The sequence below is a fragment of the Moschus berezovskii genome, chromosome 15 (assembly GCF_049115385.1).
Source record: "Moschus berezovskii isolate FMDL1 chromosome 15, NW_MosBer_1.0, whole genome shotgun sequence".
In the NCBI taxonomy this organism is placed as follows: Eukaryota; Metazoa; Chordata; class Mammalia; order Artiodactyla; family Moschidae; genus Moschus; species Moschus berezovskii.
Genome location: NC_142474.1, coordinates 19,786,783 through 19,810,937, shown reverse-complemented (window position 1 = coordinate 19,810,937; position 24,155 = coordinate 19,786,783). Strand labels below are relative to the sequence as shown.

General features: G+C 37.7%; 1 protein-coding gene across 1 annotated transcript in view; it reads left to right on the top strand.

Annotated features, from left to right (window-relative positions):
- Positions 1 to 24,155, top strand: part of ITCH (itchy E3 ubiquitin protein ligase) — a 96,861-nt gene that overhangs the window by 45,725 nt on the left and 26,981 nt on the right. Inside the window, exons 8-13 of the mRNA XM_055435897.2 lie at positions 3,347 to 3,504; positions 4,213 to 4,402; positions 5,557 to 5,652; positions 9,141 to 9,315; positions 13,407 to 13,476; positions 21,338 to 21,422. Coding sequence (XP_055291872.1) covers positions 3,347 to 3,504; positions 4,213 to 4,402; positions 5,557 to 5,652; positions 9,141 to 9,315; positions 13,407 to 13,476; positions 21,338 to 21,422 — 774 coding nt within the window. The remainder of the gene's footprint in view (positions 1 to 3,346; positions 3,505 to 4,212; positions 4,403 to 5,556; positions 5,653 to 9,140; positions 9,316 to 13,406; positions 13,477 to 21,337; positions 21,423 to 24,155) is intronic.

The window sequence follows — 24,155 nt, the reverse complement described above, 5'->3', positions numbered from 1 at the left end:
CATGGCTGCAGTTACCATCTGTACTGATTTTGGAGACCAAGAAAATAAAGTCTGTCACTGTTTCCACTGTTTCCCTATCTTATTTGCCATGAAGTGATGGGAGCAGATGCCATGATCTTAGTTTTTTGAATGTTGAGTTTGAAGCCAACCTTTTCACTCTCCTCTTTCACCTTCTTCAAGAGGCCCTTTAGTTCCTCTTCACTTTCTGCCATAAGGGTGGTGTCATCTGCATATCTGAGGTTATTGATATTTCTCCCGGCAATCTTGATTCCAGCCTGTGCTTCATCCAGCCCAGCATTTCACTTGATGTACTCTGTATATAAGTTAAATGAGCAGGGTGACAATATCCAGCCTTGACATACTCCTTTCCCAATTTTGAACCAGTCTTTTGTTCCATGTTCAGTTCAAATTGATGCTTCTTGACCTGCATACAGATTTCTCAGGAGGCAGTAAGGTGGTCTGGTATTCCCATCTCGTTAGGAATTTTCCAGTTTGTTGTGATCCACACAGTCAGAGACTTTAGGATAGTCAGTGAAGCAGAATTAGATGTTTTTCTGAAATTCCCTTGCTTTTTCCATGATCCAGTGGATGTTGGCAATTTGATCTCTGGTTCCTCTGCCTTTTCTAAATCGAGCTTATATATCTGGAAGTTCTTGGTTCATGTATCGTTGAAACCTAGCTAGAAGGATTTTGAGCATTATCTTGCTAGCATGTGAAATGAATGCAGTTGTGCAGTAGTTTGAACATTCTTTGGTGTTGCCCTTCTTTGGAATTGGAAGGAAAACTGACCTTTTTCAGTCCTGTGGCTACTGCTGAGCTTTCCAAATTTGCTGATAGAGTGCGTGCAACACTTTAACAGCATCATCTTTTAGTTTCAAATAGCTCAACTGGAATTCCATCACATCCACCATCTTTGTTCGTAGTGATGCTTCCTAAGGCCCATTAACTTCGCATTCCAGGATGTCTGTCTCTAGGTGAGCTATCACACCATATTGGTTTTCCTGGTCATTAAGATCTTTTTTGTGTAGTTCTTCTGTGCATTCTTGCCACCTTTTCTTAATGTCTTCTGCTTCTGTTAGGTCCATACCACTTCTGTCCTTTATTGTGCCCATCTTTGCTTGAAATGTTCCCTTGGTATCTCTAATTTTCTTGAAAAGTTCTCTAGTCTTTCCCATTCTATTATTTTCCTCTATTTCTTTGCATTGATCGCTGAGGAAGGCTTTCTTATCTCTCCTTGCTATTCTTTGGAACTCTGCATTCAGATGGGTGTATCTTTCCTTTTCTCCTTTGCCTTTAGCTTCTCTTTTCTCAGCTATTTATAAGGCCTTCTCAGAGAAGCATTTTGTCTTTTTGCATTTCTTTTTCTTGGTGAGATGGTCTTGATCACTGCTTCCTGTACAATGTCACAAACCTCTGTCCACAGTTCTTCAGGTACTCTATCAGATTTACTCCCATGAATCTATTTGTCATTTCCAGTGTATAATCATAAGGGAGTTGATTTAGGTCATACTTGAATGGTCTAGTGGTTTTCCCTATTTTCTTCAATTTAAGTCTGAATTTTGCAATAAGGCATTCATGATCTGAGCCACAGTCAGCTACCAGTCTTGTTTTGCTGACTGTATAGAGCTTCTCCATCTTTGGCTGCAAGGAATATGATCAGTCTGATTTTGGTATTGACCATCTGGTGATGTCCACATGTAGAGTCATCTCTTGTGTTGTTGGAAGAGGTTGTTTGCTCTGACTAGTGCATTCTCTCAGCAAAATGCTGTTAGCCTTTGCCTTGCTTCATTTTGTACTCTAAGGCCAAATTTGCTTGTTACTCCGGGTATCTCTTTAAGTTCCTACTTTTGCATTCTATTACCCTACGATATGATAAAAAGGATGTCTTTTTTTAGTGTTAGTTCTGTGAAGTCTTGTAGGTCTTCATAGAACCGTTCAACTTCTTTGGCATTAGTGGTTGGGGCATAGACTTGGATTACTGTGTTATTGAATGGTTTGTCTTGAAAATGAACCAAGATTGTTCTGTCGTTTCAGAGATTGCACTCAAGTACTGCATTTTGAACTCTTGTTGACTTTGAGGGCTACTTCATTTCTTCTAAGGGATTCTTGCCCACGTTAGTAGATACAATGGTCATCTAAATTAAATTCATCCATTCCCATCTTAAAGTAGTGTAATACTGAGTCTCAAAAAGGTGTACAACTCAAAAGGAGTTTAAGACTCATCACCTAGGGGAAGGGAAGCAGTGTCAGAGCTGACTCTTCTGCATTCTCTTCATGTTCTGAGGTTGCTTGGTCTTCCTGCAGACAGTCGGCACCAATCAGTTGCTGACTGCCTGTTACTGAACTTTCCCCTTTATTCAGAATAAGCATTTGAGGAACGCCCACAGCAGTATGTGTCATGCCCTACTGTTCACACAGATCATCCGGAGATTTTGTTAAAACACTGTCTGATATAGGGCATCAGGAGTGAAGTCCAAGATTGTGTGTTTCTAACAGGCTCCTGTGAATTGTGCTTACCTCTGGTCCAAATATCATACTTTGATTTCTGGGGACCATAATGTGAAGATGACTTAATACATGGTACTGCCTCTTTTTTGGTTTCTTGATTATATTAAATTTTATTCAGGATTGCTGTGAGATCCAGGGTATGAAGTAGCTAATTCATGGTCTGCCTTGTGATCAATGATTTCCCTGGGAAAAGGAATTGGCTATATTTAACTAATAGTAGTAACTTTGTATTTGACATTCCTGTTAGTGTTCTTCCCCCTTTCTTTCTCTCCAACTGAAGACATTGCTCTGAAGAAATGCTAGTTCCTTTTAAAAAACGTTTGTGGACACCTCTCTTCTAGATCACTTGGAACATTTTGTATACTATTTTCTGGGGTAGAAGGAGAGCACCTAGCTCTCAGGAGTAAGTGTACTTCCTTCTCCTGCTGTGGAACAGTCAGCCTTGTTCCAGACCTAAATATTAAAGAGCTAATGAAAACCAAGAAAATGACGACAAAATTATCTGTGGTTGTGATAAAATAGTGCCCTTTCTAAGTCATTTGGAATTGTGAGAATTTGACTCTGTTTCTGCTTATGCAGGGCCTCTGAATTATTTGAAATCTGAACCAGCATACCTTACAGTTCTGAATAGTCCCAACTATTTCTGTACCCTTGAGTAACTCCTTGCTCTATTTCTAGATGTGCTCTGAGAAGCTGTATGTACATCTGCCATAAGAGCTGTTTATGTATTTGGTAGGCCTTGCCAGAAATTCGGAAGCTTTTGTCAAGCTCCTAAAAGTTGTGGTTTTCCGTTAAATTTAAAGAGCATTCTTATTCCCTTCCCTGCCTTTTTACCCAGAGCGAACGCAAGTGGATCAGATGACCCGGAGGATGCAGGGTCTGGTGAAAATAGGAGGATCAATGGGAATAATTCTCCATCACTCTCAAATGGCGGTTTTAAACCTTCTAGGCCTCCAAGACCTTCACGACCACCTCCACCTACCCCACGTAGACCAGGTATGTATTCCAGCCATACACTAGGGATATAGATCTCAGTATTGTTGGTTATAAAATTCTATTTGGGAATTGATCCTCAGGTAAGTGTTAAGAGACAGTGGTAGGTTGATTTTCAGTCTGACTTTTTACATTTAATTTTTTGTCCAAGAATAATCTTTCTATAGTTAATTAAGATATGGCCTGTTCTCTAAGTTTTTCTGCCAGGGTTGAGGCAGATGCTCTACTGAGAATGAAAATCATGTGTGTGCTGTGAGTTCCCTGGTGGCCTAGTAGTTAGGATTCGGGGCTTTCACCGTTGTGGCCTGGGTTTAGGAAACTGAGATCCTAAGTGTGCCCAAAAGCAGGAGGGGGACAGAAATCACACGTGTACTATAAAAAGTATAGGCAGTACAGATAAGATTGCACCTTTTTCTCCGTGTTTATACCTGTGTTGACATAAGCATTTCATAGAGTCAAGGATCTGTTTGCTTATTCTTATATCCTTTTAAAAAAGACAATCAGTAATTGGCAAATAACCTAACAAATGTAAATGATATTTGGATTTTTAAAGCAAAAATCATGCAAGTCAACATTTCATGTAGTAAAAATAGAAACATGTATAGTTAGATGTTAAAAATAGAAACATCTATCGTCTACCTTTTTATTTAAAATTCTATCCTGATTTTAAATTTCTAAAAATTGTTTTTCTGTTTTCCTCAAATCTTAAAGCATCTGTCAATGGCTCACCATCTACCACTTCTGAAAGTGATGGCTCTAGTACAGGCTCTCTGCCACCAACAAATACAAATTCAAGTACATCTGAAGGAGCAACATCTGGATTAATAATTCCTCTTACTATATCTGGAGGTGCAGGCCCTAGACCATTAAATCCTGTACCTCAAGCTCCCCTCCCACCTGGGTGAGTAATTGTTTTTGGTTAACATTTGTTTTCGTTAGGCTTCTGCATAAACTTACTAATAAGGAAAATAGTACTGAATTCCATTCTTTTAAAAAATATCACTGTGGTTATGCATGTGTGTTGGGAAGTCTAGAGTCAAACTGAACAAAAAGCTTGCCATATTTGAAATTACTCCCTCATTTTAAAGCCAACTGGAAGAAAAAAAAAAATTTTTTTTTAAAGGACTGAGCCTTAGGAACTTACCAAGGCCAAGTAATAAAATAGTTGCCTAATTCAGGTTGCCTTTTCTTTGAAGGGAAAATATCACTTAAATTTTATTTCTTTGCCACTGTAAAGTCATGGCAGAGTTGAATTTAGGAAACTGAAAAATTGCAACTCAGTCTCATGTAAATCTCTCCTTATTATTTTTAAAATTAATAATGCTGTAATAGTTATACATAGATACATTATGGCAGTTCAGAATGCTAATCAAAATTAACTAGCTGACAAATTAAGAAACTCAACATGATGATTTTAATTGCTAAAGAGACTATATTATTTGTCTGGGTAGTTAGGCCATTTTCATTTTTAAAAGCCAGATTAGGAAATTCTTTGTGTTGGGGATTAGCGAAGAGAATCTGGGTGAGATCTCTTAGAAGTAACTGGTTCTTCTAAACTCTGTTGGTTTATTCCTGTCTTTTTTTACTTTGGATAAACCTACCAAGGAAACTAGAATACTCAGGTTGCCTTTGTCATTAAGACTGCAGGAGCACATCTGATAGTCTTATCCTTTGATTTCAACTTTTCTAGAACCCAAACTGTCCTTTGCCTTTCATTTAACAGCTCTCAGTCTTTCTTCAGATTTTGTAATGATATTTGCAGTTTTCTTTTCCACTCAGGTTCTATGTATACCCTGATCAGATTGAAACAGATTTTGTCACCTGAGTGCATTGCCTCAGCCTCTTTAGAAATAGAAGACATCTCCTCAAGCAGATATTTAAGCAGGAGAAATCTCATCCACTGTTAACCCTCAGGATAACATTTCTTGACTTTATTCCTAAATTCCTTTGGTATCTGCTTTATATACTGAAATGCTCATTTATCTCAACTCTGGGATTAAAAAACCAGGCAACTCATACATGTAGCTTATCAGACTTTTTAATTTTGTGTTTAAGTTGGGAGCAGAGAGTGGACCAGCATGGGCGAGTTTACTATGTAGATCATATTGAGAAAAGAACAACGTGGGATAGACCAGAACCTCTACCTCCTGGGTAAGTGTCTGAATTGGAAAAAAAAGTATTCAGAACTTTAGATTACAGGGCTTCCCAAGTGGCGCTAGTGGTAAAGAACCCACCTGCCAGTGCTGGAGAGATAAGAGACATGGGTTCAAGTCCCAGGTCAGGGGGATCCCCTGGAGAGGGGCATGGCAACCCACTCCAGTATTCTTGCCTGAAGAATCCCCTGGACAGAGGAAATGGCAGGCTACAGTCTATAGCATCACAAACAGTTGGACATGACTGAAGCGACTTAGTACTCACACAGCATCAGTTCAGTTCAGTTCAGTTGCTCATTTGTGTCCGACTCTTTGAGACCCCACGAAACACAGCACGCCAGGCCTCCCTGTCCATCACCAACTCCCAGAATTCACTCAAACTCATGTCCATCGAGTCGGTGATGCCATCCAGCCATCTCATTCTCTGTCGTCCCCTTCTCCTCCCGCCCCCTATCCCTCCCAGCATCAGAGTCTTTTCCAGTGAGTCAACTCTTCGCATGAGGTGGCCAAAGTGTTGGAGTTTCAGCTTTAGCATCAGTCCTTCCAATGAACACCCAGGACTGATCTCCTTTAGAATGGCTTGGTTGGATCTCCTTGCAGTCCAAGGGACTCTCAAGAGTCTTCTCCAGCACCACAGTTCAAAAGCATCAATTCTTCGGCAATCAGCTTTCTTCACAGTCCAACTCTCACATCCATACATGACCACGGGAAAAACCATAGCCTTGACTAGACGGACCTTGGTTGGCAAAGTTATGTCTCTGCTTTTTACTATGCTGTCTAGGTTGGTCATAACTTTCCTTCCAAGGAGTAAGCGTCTTTTAATTTCATAGCTGCAATCAGCATCCACAGTGATTTTGGAGCCCAAAAAAATAAAGTCAGCCACTGTTTCCCCATCTATTTCCCATGAAGTGATGGGACCAGATGCCATGATCTTAGTTTTCTGAATGTTGAGCTTCAAGCCAACTTTTTCACTCTCCTCTTTCACTTTCATCACACAGCATAGATTACATCTATACAGAGTTTCCCTGCCTTCCTACTTTTCTTCTTCTATCAGTCTTGTTTCTATCTACTTTGCTTTATGAGGGTGCAGACTGAAAAGAGATTCTGGGAATTGATTTACCGTGATGAAAAATACATTTATTTTCACTCATTTGTGACCTAAAGAAAGATCCCCTAAATTTACTTTGTGAACTTTTACCTGGCTCAAACTGCAGGGTTTTAAGAGTAGGGTTCTTTCTCCCTTATTTATTTTTATTAACATATTGTTGTTTTACAGTGCTATTAATTCCTATTGTACAGCATGCTTCTAAGTCACTTCAGTCATGTCTGACCCTTTGCGACCCTATGGACTGTAGCCTGCCAAGCTCTGCTGTGCACGGGATTTTCCAGGCAAGAACACTAGAGTGGGTTGCCTTCTCCAGGGGATCGTCCCCATCCAGGGATCGAACCTGGATCCCCTTCATTGCAGGCAGATTTTTTACCACTAAGCCACCTGGGAAGCCCCTGTTGTATAGCATAGTGATTCTGTTATACATATATATATTATTTTTAATATTCTTTTCCATTATGGTTTATCATAGAATATTTTTTCATGGGAGGATAATTCCTTTACAGTGTTACCAGTTTTTGCTATACAATAGGATTAGTTTTCTTTAACTGAATAAGAATTATAAACCCTATCATATTTATGGTAAAGTTCTTATAAAAACTAATACATAATTGCAAAGTCATTATAAGATATTTGGAGAAATATTAATATTAAAATGGGATATATTAATACATGGTGTTAATCACTTAACATATAAAATAATTGGAATGAAGAAAATATTTTTATTTGAGGCAAGCCAGGATTAAGTACATGAAAATATTTAGCCTTGCTAGTAACCTTAAATACACACCTAAAAGGTACAATTTTGCTTGTTATATTAACATATAATATCCAGTTTCGGTGAGATTGTAGGGGAACTTTGCCTCTTAATGTTGCTGGTGGTAGTATAAAGTAGTTACAACTCTCACAAAAAGTATATATAACTAGCAGTACCCATACCCTTAGTAACCCTCTCCAGGAAATGTATCCTAAAGAAGTAATGCAAAGGAAGAAAAAATTTTTCAGTACATAAAAGGTATTTATTATTTTACCACAGTTGGCCTGCATGCACAGATTGAAATATTTGGGGGAAAATTTCAGGGTGTCCCAAAAGACAAAACTTGAATTTGCCAAGCCCTGGCAGCTGTTTACCTAACATTAATGTTATATTGACAGCTCTTTAGCATTTACATTGTATTAGGTGTTGTTAGTAACCTAGAAATGATTTAAAGTATATGGGAGGATGTGCCTGATTTAAAGTATATGGGAGGAAGTATATGTGTTATATGCAAATGCGTTGCCATTTTATATGAGGGACTTGAATATACAAGGAGTGTCCTAGAACCAGTTCTGGATAATATTAAACGAATAGACATAACCGCAAACTATCAGCCAGGTAGACATCAAGTTACTTTATCAATGTTTACTTGAATGTTATGCATCCATTTCAAATGATAAATAAAATAGTTCTATTCTGGCCCCAAATGGCGGGGGAGACGAGTGGCACCCGCCAGGTCTCGGCCGGCACAATCCCCTCTGGCGTGCACTGGCACGGGGTGGCAGGCTGGTAACCAGGACTGAGGTTTTACAATTAAAAAAAACAAAAATAGTTCTATTCTTTTGAAAAAGTGCTTTTCCTGACATCTATGAAAAGCACTTGCACTCTCTGGCTCTCACATATGTTTCTGTTCCTATTAGGATTGCAGCAGTGAAAAGAACATTTCAAACAAAGAAAATGAGAGCTTTTGTCTTACTGATTTGAGACTTAATCAGTTAAGATACATTGTTTTAGAAATCTGACTGATACATCTTAACTTTTAAGAAAGAGATTTTTATATACATTCCTTTTAAGTTTGCTTATAGATTATTTAAAAATATATAAAAGGTCTTCCCTGGTGATATAGTGGATAAGAGTCTGCAGTGCTGGCTATATGGGTTCGATCCTTGGTCCAGGAAGATTCCACATGCTTTGGAGCAGTTAAGCTCATGTGCTACAACTACCAAGCCTGTGCTCTAGAATCCTACAAGCCATAGCTACTGAGCCTGCATGTTGCAACTCCTGAGCTCTACTGAGCTCGCACGCCTTAGAACCCGTGCTCCACAACAGGAGAAGCTCACGCCTTGCAACTGGAGAGGAGCCCCAACTCTGCACCTAGAGAGAACCTACACAGCAACAGAGACCTAGTGCAACCAGAAAATAATAAGTAAATAAGTTTTTAAAATCTGTAAAGTACGTACATATAAAAGATTTCAGGTAACTGAAAAGTAGTTGTGCAAGGTAAAATCTTACAAAATCTGTACCAGGGCTAAAATGAACAGTTAATTCTTAAAAATAAACAGTTAGTTCTTAACTGTTTCACAAATATTTGTTGAATTCAGTTGTTTTTATCCTGATATAGCTGGGAACGGCGGGTTGACAACATGGGACGTATTTATTATGTTGACCATTTCACAAGAACAACAACATGGCAGAGGCCAACACTGGAATCCGTCCGGAACTATGAACAGTGGCAGCTCCAGCGTAGTCAACTTCAGGGAGCTATGCAGCAATTTAACCAGAGATTCATTTATGGGGTGAGCATATGTACTTGGCTTTATAACCTTAATGAGTGTTGAGTTTTAACCTTTTCTTACATATAAAATGTAAAGCACTCAAAAGAAAGTGCAAATAGGATGGCAACCCAGTTGTTGCTATTAATGATATTGTTATATTTCGACCTTGTTTCCCATAGTCTGTGTATCCCATAGTCTGTGTAGGTGATTTATTCTTTTCTTTTTAAAATTTCCTAAAGTTCAGCTTCCTTTGCTTTGTTACTGGCAGAAAAGAAGTTCCAACAACTTAAAATTTGTTTGCAAAAGAATAATAAAAATAAATCCAAGCAGTGTAAAAAGAATTCAAACAGTTCTGAATGTAATTCTGCCTAGCTTAGCAGAACATTAGACTGTTTGGGTCTAACAGCACCTGACTCAAGTGAAACTCAGGATAGAATTGAATCATTTTGTAACATGTAAAGGTAAAATTTACACAATACATTATTTAGCGCTTGAGAAGACTAAAGAAGTTTGATTCCTTATAGCATTATGTTAAATATATTATTATGACTTTGAAGCCATATTATCTTTGGTATCAAAATGTCTCCTTTCTGGAAATGTTTTAAGTTTACATAAACCAACTCACCAAGAATTCAAGAGAAACTGACCCTCTCCATTGCCGTCTCTTCCCTTCTACTGCCATCAGTATCATCTCTGTTAGAATCCATCAAAATAAATTCCTATTTTCATTAGGAATTTGCCTTTTCTCCATATTTCTGTTTCTTGGACTTGGTCATCATAATAGTTACCACTCACCGATGTAGATAAATTTGCATCTTGCTCATCAGCTTTTGCTTCACCACCTGGTTATGACTAAGATAACTTTCTTTCATGTAACAATTTTTCCTGCCAACTTCTGCAGACAGCTGTCAATGTTTTCCCCTTCCCGGTGGTTTAGAAGTGGAATTAATTTTTGTCTCGTCTACCTTACAGTTTTTTTTTTCCAGTGCTGTTTTACATCTTTCATTCATTCTTTCTAAATTATAATCATCTTCGGTATAACTGGCCAAATTTCTTTTAGGTTTGAATGCCTAGCTGGCTTGCCTTCTTTAAAACTAGTTTCCACATGGGTGTCCAGTGGAAAGAGCTTGGGCTTTGGAGTAAGACACATCTGGGTTCGAATCCTGGTTCCACAGTTACTTTCTCTGTATGACTTTGAGTAAGTTCCTTAACCTCATCAAGACTCATTTACTTTATCTATACAGTAGATCCATAGATAAAATTATCTCAGGTTTTTTTTTTTTTTGAGGATTCTGTAAGATAAAATTCCAGATTTTTTTGGCACATATTAAATGCATAGAAATGTCAGTTTTCATTTTTTTTTAATCTTTTCTCTTTTCTCTACCTGCATTTCTATCCACAAATGCAGATATACATTTTAGAATACATGATCTTTTATTTTTATTGAAGTATGTTTGGTTTACAATATTTTATTAGTTTTAGGTACACAACATAGTTATTCAAATTTTTATAGGTTATGTAACATTTAAAGTTACTGTATTGACTCTATTTCCTGTGCTATATAATATATTCTTAAAGCTTATTTATTTTATGTGTAGTAGTTTTTTACCTTTTAATCCATCTCTGTCTTGCTTCCCTCTTCCCACTGGTGACCATTAGTTTGTTCTCCCTGTGAATCTGTTTCTATTTTGATTATTCATTTGTTTTAGTTTTTATAGTTTTAGATTCCATATATAGGTGATAACATACAGTGTTTGTCTTTCTCTGACTTAATTTCACTAAACATGATACCCTCCAGGTTCATCCACTTTGTTGCAAATGGCAGAATACCATTTTTGGAGGGGGCTGAATAGTACTCCATTGTGTATATATGTTATATATTCTTCAGTTATTCATCTGTTGATGAAACACTTAATGTTGCTTCTATATCTTTCTTAGCTATTATAAATAATGCTACGGTGAACTTTGGGATGCATTTTTTTTTTAATTCAGATATATATATATATATCCATGAGTTGAGTTGTTCTATCATATGGTAGGTCTCTCTTTAGTCTTTTTGTTGTTTTTAGGTTTTTTTGGCCATGCTACGCACTTAGCCAGTCAGGGATTGATCTCAGGCCCTCTGCAGTGGAAGCATGACATCTTAACCATTGGACCACCAGAGAACTTCCTATTTTTATCTTCTGAGGAATCTCCATACTGTATTCCAAAGTAGCTGCACCAGTTTACATTTCTGCCAGTAATATACATGATTCCCTTTTTCTGTACATCCTTGCCACATTTGTTATTTGTGACATTTGTGATGATAAGCATTCTGATGAGTGTGAGGTTATCTCTCATTGTGGTTTTGATTAGTGGTGTTGAGCATTTTTCATGTGCCTATTGGCCTTTTGTATCTCGTATGTGATCTTTTAAAAGCCTTTTTTTAAAGGCGGTTAGAAAATTTTTAAAGCGCCCACATTGTGTATTGCTTCGTTGTAGTTTAACCAATTTGATACTCTAACAAACTTTTCTTGAATTGCAGCTTTTATTCATGAACCATTTTTTCTTTTCTCCTGTCCACATTCCTACTCTTCACTCTTGTTATAGAGTGGTTCTAAATTAAAAAGAACTTAAACAGCCTATTTTAGTTATGAACTGAATTGAACATTCTTACTGCTAGCTACTTAAAAAGTGGTGAGGTGTTGTTAAGAAAATCTATTTATTTGATAGGTGAAGTGGCCTTTGTTCTGACCCTGGTTATAGGGCAGCAGATGCTTATACAGTCAGCATTTTTAACCTCAGAATGGATATGGTTGATGATGGATCATTGTGTAATGGCTCTGGCCCATGGCTTCATTGTGCCTGTCCTTATCTGTCCAGGGAAAGTCAGTGGGGTAGGCTTGGTCTTAGAAAAATTATCAGAGCAGTTTGTCATATGCTAAACTGCTCCAAACTGTTAACAAGGTTGAAACCTTGTATACTGTTTCTCCTTGGCTTCCCTATTCCCTATTTTTTCGTTACTGTGTCTGTCAGAAGCAGGGCCAATCCTTGATCAGTCTATCTTCTATGAGCTTTTATGAGAAATGGAGTATCTCTCATATGCTTTTAAAACTGTTTAATCAGTTAACTCAGTTTCCATAATAAATCAATATATGGGGCGAAAAAGACCAACAGTGGAGGAAACTGCTATAAATTTAGACTTAAGAGACTAAACCAATATGCTATGATGATTTTGGATTCTGATTCGATCTAGTAAGTAACCAGAGGCATTTAATTAGAGATCGTGTATTAGATGATAAAATTAACATAGATTCTTTGGTAGGTGTAATAATGATACTGTGATTGTATAAGAAAATGTTCACAAATTTTAGGCTTACTAAAATAGGAGTGAAATGATGATTGTTTTTTTCCCCCTCCTTTTTGCTCAGTAAAGAATATGGAAGAAAAATAAATGTTGGCAGTTTTGGTTACTTTTGACTCTTGTTACTGAATACGTGGGGTACACTATCTTATTTTACTTGTGTATTTTTTCCCATAATTTTTAAAGTAATTAGTCTATTTATTTGCCTTATCTTACAGAAGAAAGGGTTTAACCGCATCTTACTGAGAGACCACAAAGTATCCCCCACTTTATTACATATTTAAACAAAAACACACTCATTAACGCTTCATCCTACACAGTATGACTTTTGCTTCTCTTTTTCCAGTGGTTGACTCCTATTTTCCTTTTATCTAGCCAGACCTCTCTCTCCACCAGTGTGATGATTTCAAATGAATTTTTGAAATCTTCTCTACAGTTCTAGGCTTATCAATGCCTTCCAAACTGGAATTCTTTCCTTTTGCTCACCTGATAGCCTACTCTTCATGTTTCTCTAACTCTCTTCTCATGATTTTGGGGTTAGAAATACAAGATTTTTCTCAGCCAGCTGATGACTGAGTACTGTTAAACTATTAAGTAACTTTTGTAAGGTTTATATATTTCTCTAATTTACTGATTTAAAGCTAAGTAAGGGGAACAGTGGTCAATTTGGGTGTAAAATTACTTGTAATACTTGAATATCAGATAGTTTCAAATACTGACAGATTATATCTGTTAGTTATTTAACCATTTTGGGGGTGGTTCTTTTTAGAATCAAGATTTGTTTGCTACATCACAAAATAAAGAATTTGATCCCCTGGGTCCCCTGCCACCTGGATGGGGTAAGTCACATAGATTTTTTAAATTAAATTCAGTCATTTTAACAATTATGTATTTATGAATGGATGATAAACCTTGCTCTTGCTTGAGTGAATATCTGAGATGCTTTTTGGGTGTCTTGGTTTAATTTGTAGTGCCAAATAGGCATTAAATTCCCCCAAGTGTTCTAAGTTACTCTTCTAAAATTTAAAAGTATTTTGCCCACTCAGCATAAGAAGGACTGGATTATGATACCTCTGAAAATCTAGATGGACCTCCACAGCAGTATGCTTGGTGAAAAAAATTCATTTCAAAAGGTTATGTTCTAATATGATTCAATTTATGTAACATTCTTAAAATGACAAAACTATAGAGATGAGAATTAGATTAGTAGTTTCCAGGAGGTAGCCACTGACTGGTAGGTGGTTCCAAATATAGGAGTTAAGATGAGTGGTTCTTATGTAGTGGTGGAGCAGTTCTGTCCCTTGACTGTGGTGGTGATTACACAGATCTGTACATGGAATAAAAGTGTATGGAACTATATATTACAGAAATGAATTCAAACGTTAAAAATTAGTAAAGATTGAGTTAAGTTTATAGTCAGCAGTAATGTATCAGTGTCAGTTTCCTGATTTTGATCCTCTGCTATAGCTACATAAGATGTCATCATTGGGGTAAACTGATTGAAGGGTATATGAGATTCTTTGAACACTTTTTGCTTCATACTATAATACTTATTTCAAAATAGAAACTTTTAAAGATGATTTGATCATATTCGTGCTTTAAAAACACAGTTCAGAGGTTGATAGAGTTGATGTTATCTGAAAGAACCAGTGGAAGGGGGAACATGGTAGGGTACTGACTTTGTGTCCTGCACTGTGGAGTACTTGAGTCAGCTCTGTTATCAAGTACCTTAGTTATTAAAACTTTGTTAATAGATTTTAAGATGAGCCTGCCCTACCAGATTATTTTATATGTATTATATACATCATTCAGTTCAGTTCAGTTCAGTCGCTCAGTTGTGTCCGACTCTCCGCGACCCCATGAATCATAGCACGCCAGGCCTCCCTGTCCATCACCAACTCCCGGAGTTCACTCAAACTCATGTCCACAGAGTCGGTGATGCCATCCAGCCATCTCATTCTCCGTCTTCCCCTTCTCCTCCCGCCCCCAACCTTTCCCAGCATCAGAGTCTTTTCCAGTGAGTCAACTCATCGCATGAGGTGGCCAAAGTATTGCAGCTTCAGCTTTAGCATCATAGAGCTATAGTAAGTTTCTAGAATAAACATGACAATATAGAAACAGTTCTGCATGGAAGAGAAAGACTATATATCAATAGAAACTGGAAAACAGCAAAGTAAAACCATTGATGGAACCAGCTGAAGTTTTATCTTCAAGAGCTGCAGATATTTCAGAAAGTAATAATTCTAGGTAGTCTTGTTGGGAAACATCAGTTTGATAGATTGCTCTAGCATTGTTTTAGGAATGGAGGGGAAAAAATTGATGTCAAGGTCACATGAATCTGGGCAATAAATGAAATTGGTTGTTTAAGCCTGCCTTTCAGTTATGGCTCAGCTGGTAAAGAATCCACCTGCAATGCGGGAGACCTGGGTTCAATCCCTGGGTTGGGAAGATCCCCTGGAGAAGGGAAAGGCTACCCACTTCAGTATTCTGGCCTAGAGAATTCTATGGAACTGTATAGTCAATGGGGTCTCAAAGAGTCAGACTGAACAACTTTCACTTACCACATAATACACAGAAGATCTGTGCAAAAAAGGTCTTAATGACCCGGATAGCCACGATGGTGTGACCATACACCTAAAGCTGGACATCCTAGACTGTGAAGTCAAGTGGGCGTTAGGAGACATTACTACAAACAAAGCTAGTGGACGTGATGGAATTCTAGCTCAGCTATTTCAAATCCTAAAAGATGATGCTGTTAAAGTGCTGCACTCACTATATCAGCAAATTTGGAAAACTCAGCAGTGGCCATTGGACTGAAGAAGGTCAATGAAGGACAATGCCAAAGAATGTTCAAAGTACCACACCACTGTATTCATTTCGCGTGCAAGAAGGTCATGCTCAAAATCCTTCAAGCTAGCCTTCAACAGCAGGTGAGCCAAGAACTTCCAGATGTACAAGCTGGATTTAGAAAAGGCAGAGGAACCAGAGATCCATCCATTGGATCATAGAAAAAGCAAGAAATTCCAGAAAAACATTTACTTCTGCTTCACTGACTACACTAAATAAAGCCCTTGACTGTGTGGGTTACAACAAACTGTGGAAAATTCTTCAAGAGATAGGAATATCAGACCACCTCACCTACCTCCTGAGAAACCTGTATGCAGGTCAAGAAGCAACAATTAAGAACTGGACATGAAAACAACAAACTGGTTGAAAATTGGGAAAGGAATTTGTAAAGACTGTATATTGTCACCCTGCTTATTTATTAATTTAACTTATATTCGGAGTACATCATGAGAAATGCCAGGCTGGATGAAGCTCAAGCTGGAATCAAGATTGCCAGGAGAAATACCAATAACCTCAGATATACAGATGACACTACCCTAATGGCAGAAAGGGAGAGGAACTGAAGAGCCTCTTGATGAAAGTGAAAGAGTGAGTGAAAAAGCTGGTTTTAAACTCAGCATTCAGAAAACTAAGATCATGGCATCGGGTCCCATCACTTCATGGCAAGTAGATGGGAAAAAATTGGAAACAGTGACAGGCTTTATTTTCTTGGTCTCCAATATCACTGTGGATGGTGACTGCAGCCATGAAATTAAAAGACATTTGCTCCTTGGAAGAAAAGCTATGACCAACCTAGACAGCCTGTTAAAAAGCAGAGACGTCATTTTGCTGACAAAGGTCCATGTAGTCAAAGCTATGGTTTTTCCAGTAGTCATGTATGGATGTGAGCATTGGACCATAAAGAAGGCTGAGTGCCAAAGAATTGATGCTTTCAAACTGGTGCTGGAGAAGACTCTTGAGAGCAAGGAGATCAAACCAGTCCTAAAGGATATCAACTCTGAATATTTGTTGGAGGACTTTGCTGAAACTGAAGCTCCAATACTTTGGCCAACTGTTGTGAAGAGCTGACTCAGTGGAAAAGACCCTGATGCTGAGAAAGATTGAGGATAGGAGGAGAAGGGGCGTGATAGAGGATGAGATGACTGGATGTCATCATTGACTCAATGAACAAGTTTGAGCAGATTCAGGGAGATAGTAAAGGACAGGGAAGCCTGGCGTGCTGCAGTTGATGGGGTCGTAGAGTCAGACACGATTGAGCGACTGAACAACAATTGCCCTTGAAGTAATTTATCCTTAACATTCCTGTGAATCAGAGATAAAAAATGTAATAGTTCATAGTTATAACTATTAATGTTCCTAGTTTATAAAACAAAAGGAAGGCATATGAAAGTGGTGAAGGTCTGTGTTCACCAGTGTCTGGCAGTTTGGTAAGGAGTCTTTTGGCTCTGTGGGACCTTATAATGGACAGTGTATGATTGTTATGAAGTACTTTAGAAAAAAATGTTGTTCTTAGACATACCGAACTAGAGCTGTTTGGTTGCGTTCCCTGACATGAATGGTCTTCTCAGCTTTATTTCAGGAGTTGTTTTACATTCATGTTACAGAAGAGAAGCTGAGGGACTGAAATATCTGTAGGTTGTATATTAATCCTCTTGATTTTATTGCAGAAAAACCTTGACCTGATTGGCTTTTGTTAGAAACACAAACTAGTTTGTATCTTCTCTCGGGTAGCGGTTAAGAAAAATTGTTTATTGCTCACAGCAGCATGAATTGCAGTCTGTGTTGCTGTTATTTGAAAAGCCTTTCCTGCAGAGCTAGTCCTTGTTTCTGTGCTTATCATTATATCATCAGGATCTTTCTCATTTTTATTTTAGCCAGCAACACCTCCCTAAAGTACTACCTCTAGAGACCCAATCCCTCCTTATGTATGTTATCAGAATTTTTCCTTGGTTATTTTACGTTCTGCTTATTTTTAGGTTTCATGCTCCTGAAGTTGAGGTGCGGCCCCTCCCCTTTCTTAAATGAGTTCATGATCATCCTATTATTTAGACTGAGCACTGCTTTATTTGTGAACTGAACTCTGCCTTTGGGGCATATGCTTTATTTGTGGAGCCAGGGATAACTCTGGTATTAAATGAGAAGCACCTGATAGACCCTCAGCATTGATCCAGGAAATAAAATCCCAGTTTATAGCCTGTGTTGATGTTCTGAAATTGTCAGCATTATTTTTGTGATGCCACGTATTTTTAAATCCCACTTCTTCACCCTTTCAGACTTCTGTATACTTGGACTAGACGTTACTATCTTAGAAGCTGATAGTGAAGAAATTATAACACATGCAAACTGTAGAGGCTGGAGAACAAAGAATGCTTTTGATTCAACAATATAGTCTGATAGGGCTTTTTATAGCTGATTTACCCATCAAGTACAAAGCTGTCCTCTCATTTTCAGAGTTGCTATGAATACATAGAACATTAAGAAGCTTCTGTTGTTCAGTGCCTTATTCATCAGGTCAGGAAATGCTTTGATGTGTATTCAGGTTTGGTGTTCAGTAATTTCAGAATTGTTTATCATGTGATTTTTCAACAAAGTAAGAAATCAGCTCTGTAATCACAGTACATCTCATTAAGCATATGAGCCTTCAGTTTGCAAGTTTGAGGTTCCATCTTTGAAGTTTTGGTCTTCACGGCCTCTTCCAAGAAATGCTGGTATCAGCACTATATACTTAGAACAAACAGAAATAAGTTTTTTTTTCCTGGGTAAAACCATTTTGTTAACCTACCAAAGCACTTCATTTTGTTTGCTGATTTGAGGTACAACCATTGAACATGGTTCACAAGAAAATACAATGACTATTCAACTACAATTACAGGAGTTTGAAACCTCACTCATTGTTCGTACAATACTTTTACAACTTCATACAACCGTACAGTCTATTTAAGCTAAGTTTATTGCTAACCAAAAGACCAACATCAAAGACCTATAGTTTTGTAACAACAGAAGAATAACTTACGTTAGGAATACACTTTACTTTAAAAACAACTTGACTAGTGATGTGTATGGTTTCCTTATTCTTTTAAGTTTTCTATCCACTTTATCTTATCTTACCTCATGTTAGCTTTTGATGGAGTTTTGTTTTTGTTTTGAAATGTTTTTAAGCTTTTATTTAGAAAGCCTACCTAGTAAAGTCACAGAACTACAAAATGTGTGAACTGTAATCTAAGTGCACAAACTAAATATTTAAAATGTCAAAAAGTATTATTTAAATTTTTCATTGAAAAGACAAACTGGATAAGACCTTTAAAAATGATAAAAACCAAAGCATGCCAAAAAAAAGTTTCGGAATAAGGCAAAACTACTCCAAAGCCTTAAATCTGTTTATCTGTAAAGAAAAAAATGGGAAATCTCCATGCCATCCCTAGCTTCATGCCACCATTCAATAAACATTGACCATGGTTTAGATGAGGGTATCCTTAGCTGAGGTCAGAAACTCACCAGGGTTCTCAGACCCCTTGAAGAACCCAGGCAGTGACTCTGTTCATGTTAGGTATTTGAGAGAATCTCTGCCCCTGAAATCTGAACTTATATGGCAGTTAATAGATAAATATATACTCAGCTAGGCACTTATGATGTTAATTTTAGATTACAAAAGTTACTTAAGATTGTTGGTGTACAAGAAATTTATAAATTCTGTAAGTGTATTTAAAAATTTAAATTTAAACTACCTGGAACATTAACTTGCTTTTTTATTTATTATGTAGCTAGCTGTAGTACTGTGGATGCTTCTTTTTGCCTCAGAGACAGTTCTTAAAGTTGGTTACATGTTTCCACACTCTAGGTGCCATGACGAGCAAAGCCATTGTTACTGTCTAGGGTGTGTCACAAGATACAGAGTCCATTTTCTGTATTTAAGATGTGTCACAAGATGCAGAGTCTATTTCCTATATTTTATATATTGTAGAAGTTTTGTTTCCATTTTAGGCTCAACTGGTAGAGAAAGTAGCTGAGCTGTCGGGAGCAGATTCATGATACTCACCAATTTATTCCTTCTTTCCCAGCACCAGCCAGCCTTACCCCCACCTTCCACTCCCTACCCCAGTATCATCACTGCTACTTGAGATCATGGATTCAGTGCTGGAGAGAAGTTGAAAGTTACCAAACAGTACCTTGACAAGGCTGTATAATTTGGCCTAACACTCATTCTGCAAATCTTCTCTTAAAGAAAAGTCCAAAAGGGTTACATAAGTGTTGTTTGGAAAATAGACGTGAACTTTCAAACCATAGGAGTAAATATTGGTTTTCTCACCGTGGAGTTAAGCTTAAATTTTTTTTTTAATTGCTAATTTTAAGATAACCATGCTTTTAAAAAAAATTTTATAATATTGAATACTTAAGTGTTCATTTTGAGACATCTTGGCCAAATTTAAAAGATTTAGACACTGGAAGAGACGTATCTTTTGAATAATTAATTTGTAATGGAGCAGAGAAAATAATTCAAAACAGCAGAACTAATGTTAATATTAAAGTTTCAAAGCTACTTGGTTATTAAAAGAAAATTACAAATACACATCTTCTAAACTTAATGAGAAAGCTCAGAGAAGCAGAACAATTGTGTAGAATGGGCATAAGAGAACTAGGAGAATCCTAAAACAAGATACAGGTGGGGAGACACAGTGCTTCAAATACAGATCCTGTAAATTAAAGAGTTGAGCCCTGCTGCCCAACTCTCGGAGAAGGCAATGGCAAGCCACTCCAGTACTCTTGCCTAGAAAATCCCATGGATGGAGGAGCCTGGTAGGCTGCAGTCCATGGGGTCGCTTCGAGTCAGACATGACTGAGCGACTTCACTTTTACTTTTCACTTTCACACATTGGAGAAGGAAATGGCAACCCACTCCAGTGTTCTTGCCTGGAGAATCCCAGGGAAGAGGGAGCCTGGTGGGCTTCCGTCTAAGGGGTCACACAGAGTCGGACACGACTGAAGTGACTCAGCAGCAGCAGCAGCAGCAGCCCAACTCTGGTGTAAAACGTTGCTATAGATATTTAGGATAGGAAACTGGTTGTATTAAGAAACAGGATGTATTTTGAAACAATGTCTTCTCTAGTTAAGTAATACCTAGCATATAGCAAAGAAACAGGTTTCCCTGGTGATTCAGATGGTAAAGAATTCCGCTGCAATGCAGAAGACCCAGGTTTGATCCCTGGGTCAGGAAGATCCCCTGGAGAAGGGAATAGCTACCCTCTTAAGTATTTTTGCCTGGAGAATCCTATGGACAGAGGAACTTGGCAGGCTATAGTCCATGGGGTCACAAAGAGTCAGGCACGACTCAGTGACTCAGCACATATCAAAGAAACAGTTAAGTTACATACCCCCATTATATTTTCAGAAATGAGATGGTGCCATATGAAAAAAAAATCTCTTGAATGGCGATGTCAGTTTCCATCCTGCATCAGCTAGAGTCCAGCTACTACTTAATTCTGAGATTAGGGGCAGATCACTTAGCCTGTCTGAAAATCCTTATCTTTAAGATAAATGAAAACTGCCTACTCTGTGAGACTGTTAAGGTTAATTTGAGGTCATGTATGCAAATGTATGTTGGTTAGGTTGAACAGAAAGATTGTGTGGGCAGGATATTGTGAATTATATCTGTTTACTTTCTAGAATATAACGATAGTTGTATAACTTGAGTAAGTATGTAGACTTAGTAGTGCAAGAATAAATCTTTTAAAATTATTTAAAAACTACAAAATCAACAGTGCAGTGAAAAATGGCAAAATCAGCTCATCTTAATTTGAGGAAGAAGACTATGCCAACTCGATAATGCTTTGCCTTTTTTTTTTTTCTGTTTTAAAGAGAAGAGAACGGACAGCAATGGTAGAGTATATTTTGTCAACCACAACACTCGTATTACGCAATGGGAAGACCCCAGAAATCAAGGGTAAGAACTTGTAGTTATTAGTGTACAGATAACCTCTTAAAGATTGTACCATATTTCCAACCCATTTATGGAAAAGATCGAACTTACATTTTCTTTCCTCAAAGATCTTAATCACCCACATATTTTAGAAAGAGAAAAAAAAATACATTTTTTCCCCCCAAAATTATCTGATTGTTATAAGACCAGCTTACTAATTCTAAAGCAGGGTTTTGCAAGCTGAGATCTCTCAGTAGAATTCAGGGTGTGTGTGACTTAGAAGGGGGAAAAGACATGTTTGTGTGTGCAGGACCAAGGTCCAAACCTTTACCTGAAACTGAGTATTCTTTCCATTATGATTGTGGGTCACAACTATAGTAGAATTAACAGTCCTAGGACTTTGCCACCAGTAGAAATCCCAGATGTTTTTAAATACCATTCTGCAGTTGTTGCAGATATTTCAAAATATTGTTTACATACATCATTACAAGAACTTGCTGGTTAATGTGTCACTAAAGGGATACATTATTACAAGCTTGTCTTTTTAATATTTATTGTGTATATAAAATTGTCTGTGACATTGTGATACTGTATGTATTAGTTTGCTAGAGCTGCTTTAACAATACTACATATGGAGTGACTTGAACAACAGAAATTTGTCTTGTACATAGAAACATAGGATTTTATATCATTTTATGTTGCTTTAAAATCTTATGTTTTTAAAAGACATATTTATATAGGCCACACCAGCTGGTGGGGTTTCCCAGGTGGTACTACTGGTAAAGAGTCAGCCTAAAATATAGGAGACGTAAGAGACACTGGTTCTATTCCTGGGTCGGGAATACCCTCTGGAGGAGGGCACAGCAACCCACTCTAGTGTTTTTTCCTGGAGAATCCCATGGATAGAGGACCCTGGTGGACTGCAGTCTGTGGGGTCACAAGCAGTTGGATATGACAGAAGTGACTTAGCACGCAAGACATTAGCAACAAGCTGGGAGGTCTCCAGGGGTACTTTCACTTGAGACTGACTACAAATTTAGGGCATCTCCCCAACAACTTTCGGGTTTAATACCTCACTAGAGAGACATGAACTCATCAAAACCTTTTATACTCACAGCCACGTTTGTTACTGGTAAAGGATATAAATTAGAATAATAGAAGGAAGAGATGTTTAGGGCAGAACCTGAGAAGGGTTCCAGATACCCAGAATTGATGTGGAATATAGTATGTGTTGAATATTACCAACCAGGGAATCTCACCTTTCCAGAGTTTTTTATTGGGGCTTCATCATGTCCTGCCTGCAAAGCTAACCTTCAGTTTCCAGCTCTTCCCCAAAGATGGGCTAATACCTTTTAGTGTCTAGTTTATTCCAGAGGTCAGAGCTGATAATGGCATATATCCCAAAGCCTCCTTTATAAACCACCTGATTGGTGGTCTGGTGTTTGAAGACCCTAAGCTTCAAAGGGGCTTCAAAGTATCTTCAAACAGAGATACTCTTGACAGGCAGTATATTCGAGAGGCGTAGAGATCTTTTCCCAGTAGCTGAGGGCAGAGGTCTGATCTCTATTTGGGTGTGATTAAATCTTCACATCTCACATAGGTCAGAGTTTTAAGAACCTCTGTTTTAAAGGTATGCTTTAAATTTAAAATCTATTTCTGGGTACCAGCAGATCACATTTTATATAGTTATAGTATTTAACTTTAAACATTTTGGGGACTTCCCTGGTGGTCCAGTGGATAGAGGCCATCTGCCAGTGCAGGGGACATGGGTTCAAGCCCTGGTCTGGGAAGATCCCACATGCTGCAGAGCAGCTAAGTTCGTGCACCACAACTACTGAAACCCATGTGCCTAGAGCCCATGTTCCACAGTAACAGAAGCCACCGGAACGAGAAGCCTTTAGATGCAACTAGAGAATAGCTCCTGCTCAGCACAATTAGAGAAAGCCCATGTGCAGCAACAGAGAGCAGCCTAAATAAATAGAATACTTAACTTTCAACTTTAAAAATATATATTTTCAGTTTCTTAAAAAGTAATAATTAATTTCATAGGTAACATTTTTAATTTTAAAATTCTATCACTAAGGATAGACTAGACCACATCACCTTTCTCTAATTTGCTATCATTTTTCATTTCCCCTTGAACCTTTTAAAGTTTCATAGTGGAAATAATAATCATATTTTTTCAAATAATACCAATGAGCCGTTTCTATCCAGTTTGTTTTCAAGACAATTTGTTACTGATACTGTCTTGCAAATATGATTACAACAAATGAGAAGTGTTATCTTCTCATTTGGACAGTCTGTTTGTCTGACATTTGCATGTAGTTCTGTGAATACAGTTAAATGTTAACTTTTTGATGTGGTTCACAAAATATTGTTCTAGGCGGTGATTCTAAGCCTTTTGTTTTTCTGAAGTAAACTTGAGGAAAGTGACACTCCTGTCAGCAATAGTGGCTCTCTAAAACAGTGAGATTAAATGCCACCAACCCCTCCTTTTCCTCCTTTCTGATGTGAACTTGAACATTTCCATTGTTTCGTCATCTCACCAAACCCACTAGATGAGAAAATTGAAACTGCAGAATAGACAAAAATGAATTGGAAAATATGGATAAAACTTGAAACATTGAAGTTTAAAGAGCTTAAACAAGATCTTAAGACAGGTATTAAGTAAATGGGTAGGCATACTCCCTTGGAAAGATTTGAGTTGCCTTAACAGGAGTAATAGAGATTCTGGATAAGGGAAAAGTCTTCACTTGG